General features: G+C 33.3%; 3 protein-coding genes across 5 annotated transcripts in view; 2 read left to right on the top strand and 1 right to left on the bottom strand.

Moving 5' to 3' along the window:
• The first annotated feature begins 2090 nt into the window (after positions 1 to 2090).
• On the top strand, positions 2091 to 5556 carry LOC109339351 (serine/threonine-protein kinase AGC1-7-like). Of its 2 annotated transcripts, XM_019576772.1 has the most exons (5): positions 2091 to 2307; positions 2371 to 2384; positions 2903 to 2992; positions 3077 to 3720; positions 4584 to 5556. In XM_019576772.1, exons 3-5 carry the CDS (start codon positions 2975 to 2977, stop codon positions 5443 to 5445), a joined length of 1524 nt encoding a protein of 507 aa, XP_019432317.1. In that variant the 5' UTR covers positions 2091 to 2307; positions 2371 to 2384; positions 2903 to 2974; the 3' UTR covers positions 5446 to 5556. The 2 variants fall into 2 exon arrangements, with proteins under 2 accessions (XP_019432317.1, XP_019432316.1); XM_019576771.1 differs by lacking the exon at positions 2371 to 2384 and having other exon boundaries at positions 2091 to 2312; positions 2904 to 2992.
• Positions 5557 to 6352: 796 nt separating this feature from the next.
• Positions 6353 to 14437, top strand: LOC109339349 (zinc finger CCCH domain-containing protein 37-like). Of its 2 annotated transcripts, none has more exons than XM_019576770.1 (11): positions 6353 to 6676; positions 7597 to 7844; positions 9291 to 9350; positions 9443 to 9565; positions 9641 to 9853; positions 10284 to 10321; positions 10411 to 10457; positions 10560 to 10666; positions 12155 to 12214; positions 13636 to 13758; positions 14098 to 14437. In XM_019576770.1, the coding sequence occupies exons 1-11, from the start codon at positions 6445 to 6447 to the stop codon at positions 14251 to 14253; spliced, it is 1407 nt and encodes a 468-aa protein (XP_019432315.1). In that variant the 5' UTR covers positions 6353 to 6444; the 3' UTR covers positions 14254 to 14437. The 2 variants fall into 2 exon arrangements, with proteins under 2 accessions (XP_019432315.1, XP_019432314.1); XM_019576769.1 differs by having other exon boundaries at positions 6354 to 6676; positions 10536 to 10666; positions 14098 to 14435.
• Positions 14438 to 14934: 497 nt separating this feature from the next.
• LOC109339353 (extensin-2-like) overlaps positions 14935 to 15272 on the bottom strand; it is a 2146-nt gene continuing 1808 nt past the window's right edge. Inside the window, exon 2 of the mRNA XM_019576774.1 lies at positions 14935 to 14998. Within this exon, the coding sequence (XP_019432319.1) occupies positions 14935 to 14998 (64 nt within the window). The remainder of the gene's footprint in view (positions 14999 to 15272) is intronic.

The raw sequence follows: 15272 nt of genomic DNA, 5'->3' as shown, positions 1-15272 counted from the left end.
GAAGTCATTATTGTTATCAACCCACATATAATAAAAAATCGGCATCCTAAACATTGTGTAATCCAATTCTCATACGCGTTCAATCACTCAAAAGTATGACATGTTCGCATATATTGGGTTTCTATCTTTTGCACTTGACATGTGTAAAGTTCGAGCAACAACAGTCACACCACTATTTTGCATTTTACTTTAATCATCTTGTTTTTTGTATAAAATGTGAACTCATTAATCATGTAACCAGTGTAGGATAAGACATGAAGGTTTGAACCATTGACTAACCATTTCAATCTTTCGGATATCGAATGTGCCTTTATATTCAACTTCTCATCAATGTGATTTTTTATCCACTTTATGAAACATCGATTATGCTCTTTGGAAATCCAATTTTCATTCTTACTTTGGTAACACTTACTTAACATCTCCTTGTGTGTTTCAACATATGGTTCAACCTCGTCGGCATAATGTAAAACATATAAGTGCGCTTGGTCCAATTAGGTTCTTGTTATTGTCAATATTTCATTCCTAGTAATACCTTCACCAAATGCTTTTTTTGCATATGGAGGCTTTGGAATGCCAATGAAATCACCATCGGTAAGGTATCCGGTACAAAAATCAAGAGCTTCTTCAACAACATATCGCTCGACAATATAACCCTCTGGTCTTGATCGGTTCTTCAAATACCCTTTTAATGTCTTCCTATAACGCTCAAATGGGTACATTCATCTCATATCGGAAGGGTCACATAGTTGTGTCTCTCGAACAAGATGAATGTTTAGATGAACCATTATGTCAAGAAAAGAAGGTGAGAAATACATTTCAAGCTCACACAAAGTCAAAATAATTTGTCTTTGCAATGTAGGTAATTTCTCTGGGTCAATTACTTTACTACAAATTGCCTTGAAGAAGAAGCATAACCTAGTTATGGTTCCTCGAACTTGGCCGCCGGGCCCGTTTAGCCCGCGCCCGCAAATGCTTGCAAAAATTTAAGCGGGCATGGGCATGCCCGCATTTGTTAACGTACAAAATTCAATACCCTGCCCGTTTTAACTATGGCTAACGGGCTTGTGGGCGGCCCGCATGCATTGTTAAATAATTTAAAAAAATAAAAAATTCATATAATAAATGAAATGAAATTAAATAAAGTAGTTCAAGATAAAAAATTAACAATTTTTTTGATATTTTATATGAAGTCTAACAAATCACATTAGATTACAATTTTTTAGGGATTAAAAATTATATTACATCATAACTTATTTAAAATTTTCTTACTTTTTCCTTAAATTATGTTTATGGGCCGCCCGCATGCCCAACGGAAATGCCCACAAACTTAACGGACAAAACGGGCCAGGCAAATGGGCAAAATTTATATGCCATGCCCGCAAAAAAATACGGGCTATGCGGGCGTGCCCACATCCGCGGGCAATGCCCTTTTTATCATCTCTAAACAAACCCCTATATATATACATATACGTATTATGTGTGTAACAATGTAGGATGCATTTTTTTAAAATATATGATGTTGAAGATATTGATACAACAACACTACGTTAAAATATTATCACGGTTCTGATATAACGTTTTAAAATATTATGGGAATAATGCATTTTTTCACTAAACTCGTGAACTCCAAAATCGTGGACATGGTCTAGGATTTCACAATTTCATGTCCACGATTTCAACCTCACTTTTTCTCTCTCCAAACTCCTTTGTACCATACACCATTTTTCCACTTTTGTAAGTTTTCCATTTTCTGACTTATAAGTCTTTTCATTCCCTTCAAAAATCAACTCATAAATACATTATAAGGGTAGAGACCAAAAAACATATAGATATATGCGTATAGCAGGGCATTATAATGCAATGAGAAAACGATAATGCAACATGTACGTGGAGTAAAGCATTGTTTGTATAATGAGTGTAGAAGTAAGTTAAACCATAGAATAAAGTGCCTATCTATCCGTCTTCATGCATGCCAATGACTATTTCCTTTCTCTTTTTCCCTTTATCATGTCAAAAACTATCTGCTTATAAACTCACTATATCTTTCATAAGGTTTTGATTTTTCTATTTTTATATCTACACAAAAATGTGACTCTGCTGCTATCTTCTCTCTTTAGTTCCACAATTTTCTCTTTATAACCCATTTTTTATGATGTTCCCTTTTTCCACTCCCATACATTTCTTTCTTTATTCTATTTTATATTTTTATTTTAGAATTTGAAGAAAGAAGAGATGTCTCTTTGTTTATCATGCTAGGGAAACATTACTTGTAGTTCTCTCATTGATTCTCATAGAGCCTCAAATGTTACCAGGTTGTCTTGCATTCTCTCACATCTCTTTTCTGATGTGTGCTTTTACTTTTTTCCTATAGTATTCATGATACAAGTTTAAATGATTTGATTCCTTAGCATTATAAATATAACCATATGTGTATTCTGACTTTGACCACATAAGTTTTTCTGACAAAATGCTAATGAACAATATATTACAACAAGTTATAACCTTCACATTAGAACTTTACCCTTTGCAGATTTTTTTTTTAACAAATTGGAACCTTCTCCTTGCTATTAGTTTGCTTGTACTTTGTAAATATTTGATTACAACAATAAATTCAAGCACAATCTAAGTTTTTGGATTCACATTATATTATGCAATAATTAAGTCTTTACTTTTTGTATTTATATTGTGGTTGTGGGAAGAACTACAAATATATTTAATATAACTATAACTTTAGATATTAAGTTTTTATCATTCTTTCTCTAATCAAAATTGCTCATTTATTTTCTCAATTTATCAACAGACATGCTATATAATAGAACATTATAAGCTATTCGATCCATGTAACCGACCCATCTAGTAGGATTAATATTTGGTTTTTGTTAATTTCCTTCCATTTATTGCAGGTAACATATCCTAATTAGCTTGTTTTCATCAACTCTCACACTAAAGAATAATATTGTCAAAGCCTGTCAAAATGCCTGATTTACCTTATGTAAGACTTTCATGTCTCCTCATTTTAATTAATACAAAAATATTTGCTTAGCAAAAAGAATCATAATTATTTCTAATGATGCAGATGAATTACAATTTCTCAGAAGAAGCTCTGAGGACAGATCATAGTTATTATCCACATTCAGAAAATAGTTCACCAAGTCATGCCAGAAAGATGAATCAAGCATCAAAAGATGCATTCACAAATGACTATACAAATAATGCAAAGATGCCAATTAAACCAGCATCTAAATCTCAGAAAATAGAATCACCAAGAGTTAAATCAGGATATTCAAGCTTCAAGAGTGATAGTTTAGATAACAAAAGTGCACCAAGCATTAAGCCACACACTGGTGGTGATATAAGGTGGGATGCAATAAACATTGCTTCAAAGGGTACCCCTCTTAACCTCAGCAATTTCAGGATACTCAAAAGGGTTGGTTATGGAGACATTGGAAGTGTTTATCTTGTGGAACTTAAAGGAACAAGGGCTTTTTTTGCAATGAAAGTAATGGATAAAGCTTCTCTTGCAAGCAAGAACAAACTTCTTAGAGCACAAACAGAAAGAGAGATACTTGGACTTCTTGATCACCCTTTTTTGCCTACTTTATATTCTTACTTTGAAAATGATAAGTATTATTGTTTGATCATGGAGTATTGTAGCAGTGGTAGTTTGCATTCTCTTAGGATCAAGCAACCTAACAAGCACTTTACTGAAGATGCTGCAAGGTTAGTCACTTACAAGTTCAATCACACATGAGTAATAATTAAACACAAACTCATATACCAACAAGACGTTGGTCTAATGGTATAAGGCTTTATTGGATTCCCAGTAGACCAAAAGGTCTAAGGTCTGATTCTTGGGAGTGACACTTATTGGAAGGGGCAGTTACTCATCTCGAAAGAGATTAATTCCTTAACATAAAGTAAGAGAATTCCTTTAATTATACCAGGAAAAAAATACAAACTCATACATTGGATTTGGATCCTACCATAGTGACATTATACATATGTAGGTTAGCATTTTTGCTAGATATGCTGTTAGACATGATTGCATTTTATTAATTTATCATGTGGAGAATTGTTAACAACCACACACACTTCAACCTATACTCTTCTTAACACAAGCTTCAAGTTTTTAGTGAATTTCATGTGGGGCCTACATAAAAAGTAGAGTAGTAGACCTATGTGATTTAGTGCTTCAGATATAAAATCTGCACAATTATAAAGAGTATGTAAAATGTGTTAAAGGGTGTTTTGGTATTGTTACTCATAAATGTATGTATAGATCTAATAGTGTTTGGTCTGAGTGAATTGTAACTCTAAATAAATCTTATTCACATATGAGGAATTCAAATCTTAGAATCTTCATATATGTAACGACTTCACTAGACCATCAAGCTCAATTTGTGGGTTAGTCTTATAACTTTACATGTAAATACTCCATCATACATAATAAAAATATATAAACTATCAATTAATAGTAAAATCAAACAGAGAAGGTGCATGGAAATAAATCATTAAAAGTATGTGAAATAAGGTATCAAACAACTTAGGTGAAATTATCTTAATATCCTGATTTCTTGTGACAGGTTTTATTGTTCAGAGATATTGTTAGCTCTAGAGTACCTACACATGCTAGGAATAGTGTACAGAGACTTGAAGCCAGAGAATGTTCTAGTAAGAGATTCAGGACACATAATGCTCTCAGATTTTGATCTATCACTTCGTTGCTCAGTGAATCCAACTCTAGTTAAATCTTCATCAGCACATATAAGCAACACAAGCATTGGTTCTGGTGCAATTTTAGATATTGAAAATGCAGTATATGGTTGCATGCAACCCTCAAATTTCTTCCCAAGAATCTTGCCATCAAAAAAGAACCGCAAGTCAAAATCAGATTTTGGCCCTTTAATTGGAGGACACCTTCCAGAACTAATGGCAGAACCTACAAATGTAAGGTCAATGTCCTTTGTAGGGACACATGAGTACCTTGCACCAGAGATAATAAGAGGTGAGGGACATGGTAGTGCAGTGGATTGGTGGACATTTGGAATATTCTTGTATGAACTTTTGCATGGGACAACACCATTTAAGGGTGCTGGAAACCGTGCAACATTGTTTAATGTTGTAGGACAACCATTAAGGTTTCCAGAAACACCACATGTTAGTTCTGTGGCACGTGACCTTATTAGAGGATTGTTGGTAAAAGAACCTAAGAAAAGGTTTGCTTATACAAGAGGTGCTACAGAGTTAAAACAACACCCTTTTTTTGAAGGAGTGAATTGGGCTCTAGTTAGAAGTGCTATTCCTCCTATTATACCAAAACCACTAGATTTTTCTAAGTATGTTACCAAAGAAACTCTGGCTCCAGCAGCAGATAAAAAGTTGGCAAATATTACAAGTGAGAATACTCAGACAGATTCTACTTACATAGATTTTGAGTATTTTTAGAAGTATAAGGATTTTTGCACAATAAAAAAGGAAGATATAGCTCTTTGAAAAATGGAAAATGAATTTTGTACATCAACAAGTCCCTTTTGTTTGTGTGATGTATTTTTGACACACGTATATGTACAAAAAGTAAAATATAGAAATAAATGTAAACAACCATATTTAAACTCAGTGCATGTGAGAGTTGTTGGAACATAATTGTATATGTACAATAAATGTCACCTCCTTTTCTCCTATATGTTTTATTTTTTTCTTTTAATATAGCATTAGATTAGTAATTAGTTTAAATCTATTTACTTTCTAGTTAGAGTTAATTTTAATTACTTTAATTAGTCTTTGTTTTTAAGTATATATAGTTTATTTTCAGCGTAAACTATCATTAAAATTATTTATTTTTAATCAACTAATTATCTTTGAATTCTAATAGAAACATAAAAGACTTATGTTTATAAAAACCTATGCAGTGAAAATTATTTTTTGGAAATATGTATGTACTAGTAAGATTTATACACAATTATTAATTTTTATAATAATTATATTACTTATATTTAGAGAAAATTCTTACAGATATATTTTTCTCTCTTGAATAATTTGTTTGATCCTCCTATTTAACTAGTTTAGTTGATTATGATTTATTTGAGGGGTCATTACTTATTTAGTAAAAAAAATTTCTAATGGGCTTTACTCCTTTATTTTAAAAAAGTAGCAATTTGCATGGGCAAGAAATTGATTTCTTATATATAAAAAACAACTTTAAAGAACACAATTTTAGCAAAGAGAAAAAGCCCATGTTTATTTATCTTTAAGAATACAACAATAATAATAAGATAAGTAGCATTTAATATTTTATTACTTCACTGCACTTGCAATCACAGTGACTCACTCATTTCTAATCTCTGATTTGTGTTAGTGTTTGAGTACAGTAAAGTAAAGAATGTGTGAGGAAAAGAAAGAGTAACATAATAAAGTTACATACTTCCATTGATTTTTATTGTTAAAATGGAAAACCACATCGACATTCACGCTTATAGCCCTACCAACTATACTTTCACTGCTTCTCCAACCCGATTCCTTGACCCGCTTACCACAATGTTCTTCCCTCGCTACCTCACCGCCACCACCTCCGCCGCCGCAACCTCCGCCGTCGACATTGATCCACCCGCTATTCCTTCTACAATCTCTCCCTTCTTCTCTCAACCTTCTCTTCAATCCAAACGCTCTTTTTCTCAAGGTTAACCTCTTTTTCTTTCTATTTTTTTAATTATTTCAATTGAAGTTGTAATAATAAGTTGCTGAGATTGTTTTAAAGCTTGTAAGTTGTTTTAGAATTACTTTATTTATGTGAATTAAGATTAAATTAGGTTAGTATTACCAATGCCTTACTTTTTAGGTTGGATTCTAAATGTGTTTGTAAGAAATTAATTTGCAACGCTGTTGTGTATAATATGGTGTACATGTAATTCTCAAAGTAAATGTTTGCAGCTTTAGATATGCAAATCTCAGCATCCAAATTCATGTATATTGTTACTAGTATAATTTTTGAGTGCTCCTACGTTACTATCCGAACATACTCGGTGAGAACCAGTGCTTACTGACAAATTTGATTGTCTGTTATTATGACTCTACTGGCATGGGCTTTAGCTGGAAACTCAAAGCAAGCTAATCGTAACTGTAGCAAATGAGCAGAAGCTATATGTAGAAGAAGATATTTTGAATGAATTTGTCCTATTGCTAGCAAATGTGAGATGATAGCTGCAGAAAAAATAAATAAATGTTAGAATTAGCTTCTTGTTTGAGTGTGTGACTACTTACCAATAGAACAATTTTAACCTTTTGACTTCAAAAAGTGCATACTTTTGCTACTTTACATATTTTATGGAGTACATTGTGTTGCGTTCCAGATATACATTGATATAATTTTATTCAACACTTACTTAGTATAGCTTTTATAAAATCACAGTGAACATTAGTAACCACGTTTTTAATGCAAAACTTACATTGTATGTTCTTTGTCTAAAATAAGCTTGTATATATTCTTTATATTACAAAGTGTATGTTCTTTGTCCAAAATTATTTTCCAAGTCAAACTTATAAAGTAACATTATAATTTCCTTTGGTTTTTTGTATAAACTCTTCTATTATGTACTATAGCACTCTACCATCCGACCATTTTGGGTACCCAAAAAACAATTGGGCAAAATGAAGCTTGGTATTCTACAAACCCACTAGCCAAACGCCCTAGATACGAAAGTGGGAGCAATTTGCCTATATATGCACAAAGGCCAGGGGAGGAGGATTGTGCCCACTATATGCTCACAAGAACCTGTATGTTTGGAGAGAGCTGCAAGTTTGACCATCCTATTTGGGTTCCTGAGGGTGGAATCCCAGATTGGAAAGAGGTGACTCATTATTTATGCCTAATATTATATCTTATTCTATAGTACATTTACTATTGGTTATTGCAATGTATCATGTGTTCTTAATATTTAATATTTACTCAATTATAGAATTGAGCATATATGAAGTGCTATATTATATATAGTTTCACCTTGTCTATTTCTTACAATTTATATCTATATTTATTACAGTTGTAGTAACGTATGTCAGTGTCCAACAGCGTATGGAGAGGTATTTATAAATTTTGATAGAATAAAGGTGCTGCAAATATTTCCAGTACAACAGTGCATTCTACCAAAAAATAGTACAATTGTTGTATACTCACATATTCTTTTCTTTCTTGATGAAATTATTTTCTCTATCCATTAATAATAATAATTGTAGTACAACTATATAAAAACTAATAATAGTAATGATAAAGACTAATAAGTAATTCGAACATCTCGGCACTGCCTCAAGTTGGAGCATGTAAATCATATGCACATAGCTTGTTGTAAACATAACTAAATTGAGGGGTTATGAGAAATGTGTGAAGGCATATTGCTTGGTTATTTGAACTAACAAAACCTGTAGAGGAATGTCCTGATAAGATGTTATCCGGTATAAAATGTAAATCTACCTCTATTTGATTAGTCCTCTCATTAAAATCAAGCTGGTTGCAATGTGTAAGGCAGTTTGGTTGTCACATTTGAGTTGCATCTGTTTTACTTCCTTGAACTTCAACTCTTGAACCAAATATTATAGCCTCGTGAATATAGTGGTTGCCCATGGCTTAGTACTCTGTTTTTGTGCTTGATCTGTCAAAAGTAGTCTGTATATGGCAAAAGATTGGAGATATCTTTTTCGTTTCCCTGAGTTCTTTGAGTTTTTTTTTAACTTGTTGTTCAAGGAAGTCACATGATTTTGTCTTGGTATCTCATCCTTTTCTTTTTACGTTGCTTCTGGCAAAGTTTCGTATGGTAGAAGAAAAAAACAATGATTTTATGTTGTCACATGATTGTTGACAACTATTTCACTTATTTGGAGTTGGACTAGTTAATATATATCTGTCTATGAAATGGTCAATGTAGTCAACTGCTTAACTCTTTTATTATGATTTTATTACTAATTGTGAATCTAATTTTCTTCTAGTGCCCAAAGTCCTTGAAGTTTAAGGTCGGTGTGAGAGATTATCTAAACTTTAAAACGTACACGAGCATTTTATTTATTTGCTAGGATACTGTGTTATAGTTGTTTCATGTAATGACCTGAATATGGCATCTGAATTTCTTACCGTTCTTATATTTTCTAATTTGTCTCTATTGGCAATGTTTTTTTGTCATAAAGGTGAAATATGTTTTGCTACAGAAAAAGGATGAAATATAATCATGTAGCAAGTTTTATTCATAAATATGAAATGGTTTTACTAACTTGTTACAACAAACATGCTCAACTGTTACCTGATTTAGGTTCCAGAAGTTGTTACAAACGAAACTCTTCCTGAGAGACCAGGGGAACCAGATTGTCCAGTGAGTGGAATCTGCAATTATTCATTTTCCTCCTCTTTTTCCTTTGATGCATTTGGCATTTTCTAAGTCATTTCAATCTGAATACGTTGCAGTACTTTGTGAAAACTCAGAGATGCAAGTTTGGTCCAAGGTGCAAGTTTAATCATCCAACGGTTTCCTCTGAAAGTGTTGGTGTTTCTGGCTTACCTGAGAGGCCGTCAGAGCCCCCTTGCGCGGTTAGATATTTGTCTTTTACATTCACATAAAACATCATCTATCTATGGCTTACTTCATCTTTTAAACTGATGCAGTTCTATGTGAAAACTGGAAGATGTAAATTTGGTGCAGCATGTAAATTCCATCACCCTAAAGATATCCAAATTCAACTGTCAGATGATTTGAGTCATACTGCACAACAGACACAAACAGGTTTTATGATGAAGGGGGCAACAGTAGATACACAAACAATTAAACCTCTTATGTCTCCACTATTCCAAAATAGCAAAGGGCTTCCTGTAAGACTGGTATTAATGCTCTACTAAATCTGTTAGTGTTCATTCTCTATTGATACAAGGATTGTATTGGACCAATTTTCTAGTATTCTTCAAGTTTTCCCCTTTATTCCATTATTCTCTGGCTGTATATGCTGCTTTCAGTGCTTTGGACTGTTGACAAGGGTATGGTGTCTGTGGTACTAATTGGTAATTGTAGCAGTGGAAATTATGGTTTTCAATTTGCTTGAGCAGATTGGTTTTGTCTGGCTTTGTGACCCAGGCTTTTGCTAGGTCGCAATTTGTGTAACTTTAGTTTTTATTGTTTTTTTATCTTCTATGTTTTTAAAATAGTATAGGATGCCTATAAACTACTAGTCGATTACAATGTTTCATCTTCTAATTCATTGCCTTCGTTATTTTTAAATAGCTGGATTTTCACTGAACAAATCTCTTCTGACAGGAGGAAGTGGATTGTCCATTCTACATGAAAACTGGCAGGTAAGTATTGATTTATTATTAAATGGTTTCTCAATAGAAGGTTTCAATGAATTGAAGCTCCCTAAAACTTTGGCATTCAAATCAATCAGTTGCAAGTATGGTGCCTCTTGCCGCTACAATCATCCTGACAGGACCGGTAGGTGTATGTTGTCTATCGTTCATACTTTTTTATGTTTCATAAATAACAATTTCACATGCCTGTAAGTTGGTACAGCAATTAATCTGCCTATTGCTGCAGTGGCCCCTTCTGCTTTGACATCCTCAGCTGCTTATCTCAATATTGGAGCTATAAATCCTTCCACAACTGTTTATCAAACTTTCGACCCAAGGTTATCAAACCCAATGGTAATATTAATTGCCTACGCACTCTTGGATGGAGTCTTCTTTTTATTTAAATAAATAGGATGTTTGTATCAGAACCTTGTAAATGGTGCTGATGCATGATAGGTTGAATATATTGGTATTAAAATCTGGAATATGGAATGATAATAATATTTGTATAACATAAGTTTTTCATTCTGAATGAATACTAAGTAATTGATTGTGGTTATATGTAGGTTTAGTGTGAAGTTTGGTTATTTTTGTGGTGTTCACGTGTTAACGTTGCTCGACCCTTATAGATATTGTGGTTTTGTGCTTGTATGTTTTTTTCTCTTCATGTCTATACTCTTCCATTTGTCTTTCCTGTCACTGTAGCCTCAAGTCTCATTTTCTGTTTGTTCTGTAGAGCCTTTTAGCTTCACTTTCTTCATAGTTGGAGTTTCCTCAAATTCTCATTTGTCTGTTTGTTCTGCTCATCCAATACATTTTATGAATATGTTAATGTTTCTTTACAAAGAAAAGTAAATGTTTGCGTCCTTTCGAGGTGAATGCCTCTTTGTCGTTTACTCACAAGCAAGGTTGTTAAAGCGTAAACCTTGGAGCGGGAAGGGGGGTAGGATCGTAGAAGCGGTGGAGCGTAACACGAAGTGTAGCTCCACTTAAAAAAACAGAGGGAAAAGATAGAAAAGAGTGGGTTGACATATGGCTTGTTAAAAAACAACAGTGGCAGTTGACATGGCTTGTTAAAAAACAAAGGGAAAAGATAGAAAAGAGTGGGTTGGAAAGGAGTAATGTTTTTGAGGAAGAAACAAAAAGATTTTGGGTGAAAAGGCACAGCTCTTTTGTTGTTGTTGTGTGATTTGAGAAGAAGAGATGAATGAATGAAGAAATAGTGCACATGATTTTTATAGAAATGGGTAAATGAATTTTTTTGATAAAATGCAAAGTTTTCACCATGTGGTAGCAGCTGTGTAGAGAGATGAAAGGTTTATGAGATTGGTGGCTGAAGATGAAAGGGTTAGGTATTTTTTTATTTTTTAAAAACAAGTTGGGCTTAAAATTAGGTCAAAATAGGTTAAAATTGGGTTTGGCCTGAACTGGGTTAAAACAAACCTGAAACTGCAGAAGACATTTGAAACAGTTGTCTTCTTCCTCAACTCGAAAAAGCGCAGCGATTCTGCGATTCTATGCTCCAACACGTCGCTCCGCCACGCTTCGCCTCTGGTTCGCTTTTCTGCCCGTTTCAACACGGTTTCACCATGAAAAGCGTTGAATCGTACGATTCAACGCTTTGGAGCGCGATTTTGATAACCATGCTCACAAGAACCCAGGAGGACTAGTTTGGAACTCGTCTAGCACAACTAATAATTTAATGTCAAACAATATTGTAGAAAGAAGAGTAGTATCAGCTTTGCAAAGTAGTCATTCTTAAATTGTTGAGAATTGTGTTTCCATGAGATATCATCATAGATTAACATATTTAAAAGCTAATGCATGTGACTTATTTTCCAGTCTCAGGTGGGAATGGCAGAAACTATCTATCCCCAGCGGCCTGGACAGATTGAATGTGATGTAAGCACTTATCTTAAGTTCCAATCATATTACATTCCAGCTTCCAATATGCATTTGGAGCGCCTTCTCTGTGTAGCTCTAATTGCTTCTTTCATTTTTTTGTTAAATTAGAAAATGTAGGTACTAGGTAGGTTAGTCTTAATAATTATACCATGAAAATAGGTAGAGGACTATAGGTTAGTCTTAATAGTTATACCATGAAAATAGGTTTGTCGAGAACTCGAGATAGAGTAATAATTTGTGATTTTTTTGCTGGGAAGAAAATGAAGAAGTAATTGTGGAGATAATATAGGTATGATGTGAATGAGGATACTGTTCTGTTGGAGACTTGGCGCAAATCGAAACGCTTTGCCAGAACAGTGACACTTACAATGATAAGGAAAATTTTGAATAATAAGTGCTCACATTTAGTGTAGTTTCATGCCATTGTTCTTACTCTGCAAAAACAAAACAACAAAAAAACTGCAACATAAAATTTTGATAGAAGTTGAATGGTTCATTCTCCCCTTTATATCAAAAGTAGCCGGTTCAACCGGCTGCTCCAGTAAAGCATCCAAAGCCAGTACGCTGACTACCTTTCTTGAAAATGGTGTATGGATTATGAGCTGGACATGACTTAACTGGTTGAGCTGGTTCACTTTTATTGAGAAATTGCAGCAAAATTATGATCTCGGGTTCAAACCTCAGCTGTGCTGCTGTCTACAAGCAGTATTTCAATGTACCGCTACTTCCCTTCTGTTTCTTGGTCGATAAGATCAAATATTAATTAATAAGACCAAAACCACTGAGCAATAGTTGTTTCTTACTATATTGGTTGTAATGTCGAATGCGCAACAACATTTCTTATTCAATTTGATTTTAATTAATAAGAAGCTCACATTATTGCAATGATTTTTAATATGGAGAAGATATTGTAAAATAGGAAATCAAGAAGTCGAACTTGACTTTTCTTGAGTAACATTAAATCATTCAACTTTTAAGCCATGGGTACTTACTAATGACTTAGATTATTTATTATTGTACTATTTTTTGCATTATATAATAAAATAATGTAAGATATATTTATTATATAGGTGATAGATTCATTTGATACTGTTACTCTAAGATTTATTTCAGCAATTTTTCTTCATGATTTTACTTATATTGATAACTTAAATATGTATAAATTTTGCATTGTTAAAATGGATATATTTGAAACAAAATCCTCGACTTGATGCAATCTAACCTCAACCTTGAACTATGCCACCCCTTATAAGTTCAAGGACTGGTCCAGTTTTCAAAATATTGATTCTTATTAAATAAGATTGTTGTTGGAGTATCATGCCAGCTTATTATTTGCTTTACTTTGTGTGTGAATCCATAACCTATGCATAAAATATCTTATGTCCATTTACGTTTTTATTAATGATTTACCCATGTAGTACTATATGAAAAATGGCGTGTGTAAATTCTTGGAAAGATGCAAGTTCCATCACCCAATTGATCGCTCAGCACCATTACAACAAACTGTTAAACTCACTCCTGCAGGATTACCTAGGAGACAAGTAAGTTTGATCTTTTTTGTATGCATACATGGTGCAAATTCTTGCATCATTTGCATTTTTTATGTAAAATCCTTTCAATAAGTAAATTATTTTCGGATCTTCTTAAAAAAGTACGAGTTGTCTCAAGATTGATGTGGTTATTAAAAAACTGTGTCCAAGCAAGTGGTTCTGGTGCATTTAGTCCTTGTATTGTAGCCAGAGTTCAGCTTTAACTAGAATCCATTTAACCAGACTCATAAATACTATCAAAGGAATGTGATACTAGTTAATTTCGTATTTCAAGTTTAAGTGGTGCATTAAACTGTTGCCATATTTATGTGTATGATGATGTCTTGACAGGGTGCTGAGATTTGCCCATATTATTTGAAAACTGGCACATGCAAGTATGGTGCAACATGCAAGTTTGATCACCCACCACCCGGAGAAGTTATGGAGATGGCAAAATTGCAAGTAACTTCTACGACCAATGAAAACATATCTGGTGCTGCTCAGTAATGGTATTGAGATCTTGCATGAAAGTTCACTTTCTATTTTATGAGCCTATTTTGGCCTTGTTTTTCCTTCTCTTCTTCCATATATCACTATTTGAACAGCTTTTGCTAAAAACCTATTTTACTTCCTTTAATGTAATTTCTCATTTGTGATATGATGTGCTTTCTTCAATGGCTAGCTGACCTGCAAAATGCAATTCAATACTAGCTGGATTGTGCTTTGTAATAGGGTTTAGGGTAAAAAGGTATCATAATGAAGATAGAAAAGGTTGTTTACAAAAAAAAAATAGAACTGAAGTAGAGTTATGCATGAAGTGGAGCAATTTGTCAAGTCAATACCAAAGAACTTGCCTTAAAAGATGGAATAATCTTAAGAATATCTCTCAAATGAGAAATACCACCAGACCAAAACTTGGTTACCCAGATAAAAAACGAAAATCCCAAGCAAAAGGTCAATAAAGGTGATGCCACCAATATGTTGATCATGTGTTCTAAACTTAGAATGTGAATGAGACTTTATGAATAAAAAGTTATCTTTCCATTCAAAAAGAATTCATGTGGGTAACAAGTTGAGATAATTGATAACTGTCATATATCTTTCTTTCATTTTGGCATCCTGCAAACTAAAAGGAAGCTATCTATAGCTTAATTCCTCCTGATAGGATAAGTTCTTAAGCACCATAACTCAATCTAAGGAATTAAGTGGAATACGCATGTCATGAACATGGATATAAGAATATAACTTGGTGCTGAAATAACCATAAGGGCCTCAAGGTAATCTCTAAATAAATAAAAAATCCCACACTGCACAAGTGCATGCATAATGAGTAGGCATGACAACAATATAATTCATGAATATTTGCCAAAACTCGACCTGTATTTGACTGATAAAACCTGCCTCAACTAGGTTTATGTTTTTTCAAACTTTGTCCGACTTCCAGTTTGCTATTGGTAATACTTGTCCTGAACCTGAAAATGTTCCTTACATATATATTGTTAAAGTTATATATATATATATATATA

Source organism: Lupinus angustifolius, unplaced genomic scaffold, assembly GCF_001865875.1.
Source record: "Lupinus angustifolius cultivar Tanjil unplaced genomic scaffold, LupAngTanjil_v1.0 Scaffold_74_4, whole genome shotgun sequence".
NCBI classification, from domain to species: Eukaryota; Viridiplantae; Streptophyta; class Magnoliopsida; order Fabales; family Fabaceae; genus Lupinus; species Lupinus angustifolius.
Note: the sequence above shows the minus strand (reverse complement) of the source record. Positions and strands in the feature narration are given on the sequence as shown.

Coding starts and splice junctions, on each gene's coding strand:
- LOC109339349 (XM_019576769.1), top strand. CDS start 6,445: ATGGAAAACCACATCGACATTCACGCTTATAGCCCTACCAACTATACT. Junction 7,845..9,290: donor GAATCCCAGATTGGAAAGAG/GTGACTCATTAT, acceptor TACCTGATTTAG/GTTCCAGAAGTTGTTACAAA. Junction 10,458..10,535: donor CAATCATCCTGACAGGACCG/GTAGGTGTATGT, acceptor AAGTTGGTACAG/CAATTAATCTGCCTATTGCT.
- LOC109339351 (XM_019576772.1), top strand. Junction 3,721..4,583: donor TTTACTGAAGATGCTGCAAG/GTTAGTCACTTA, acceptor TTCTTGTGACAG/GTTTTATTGTTCAGAGATAT.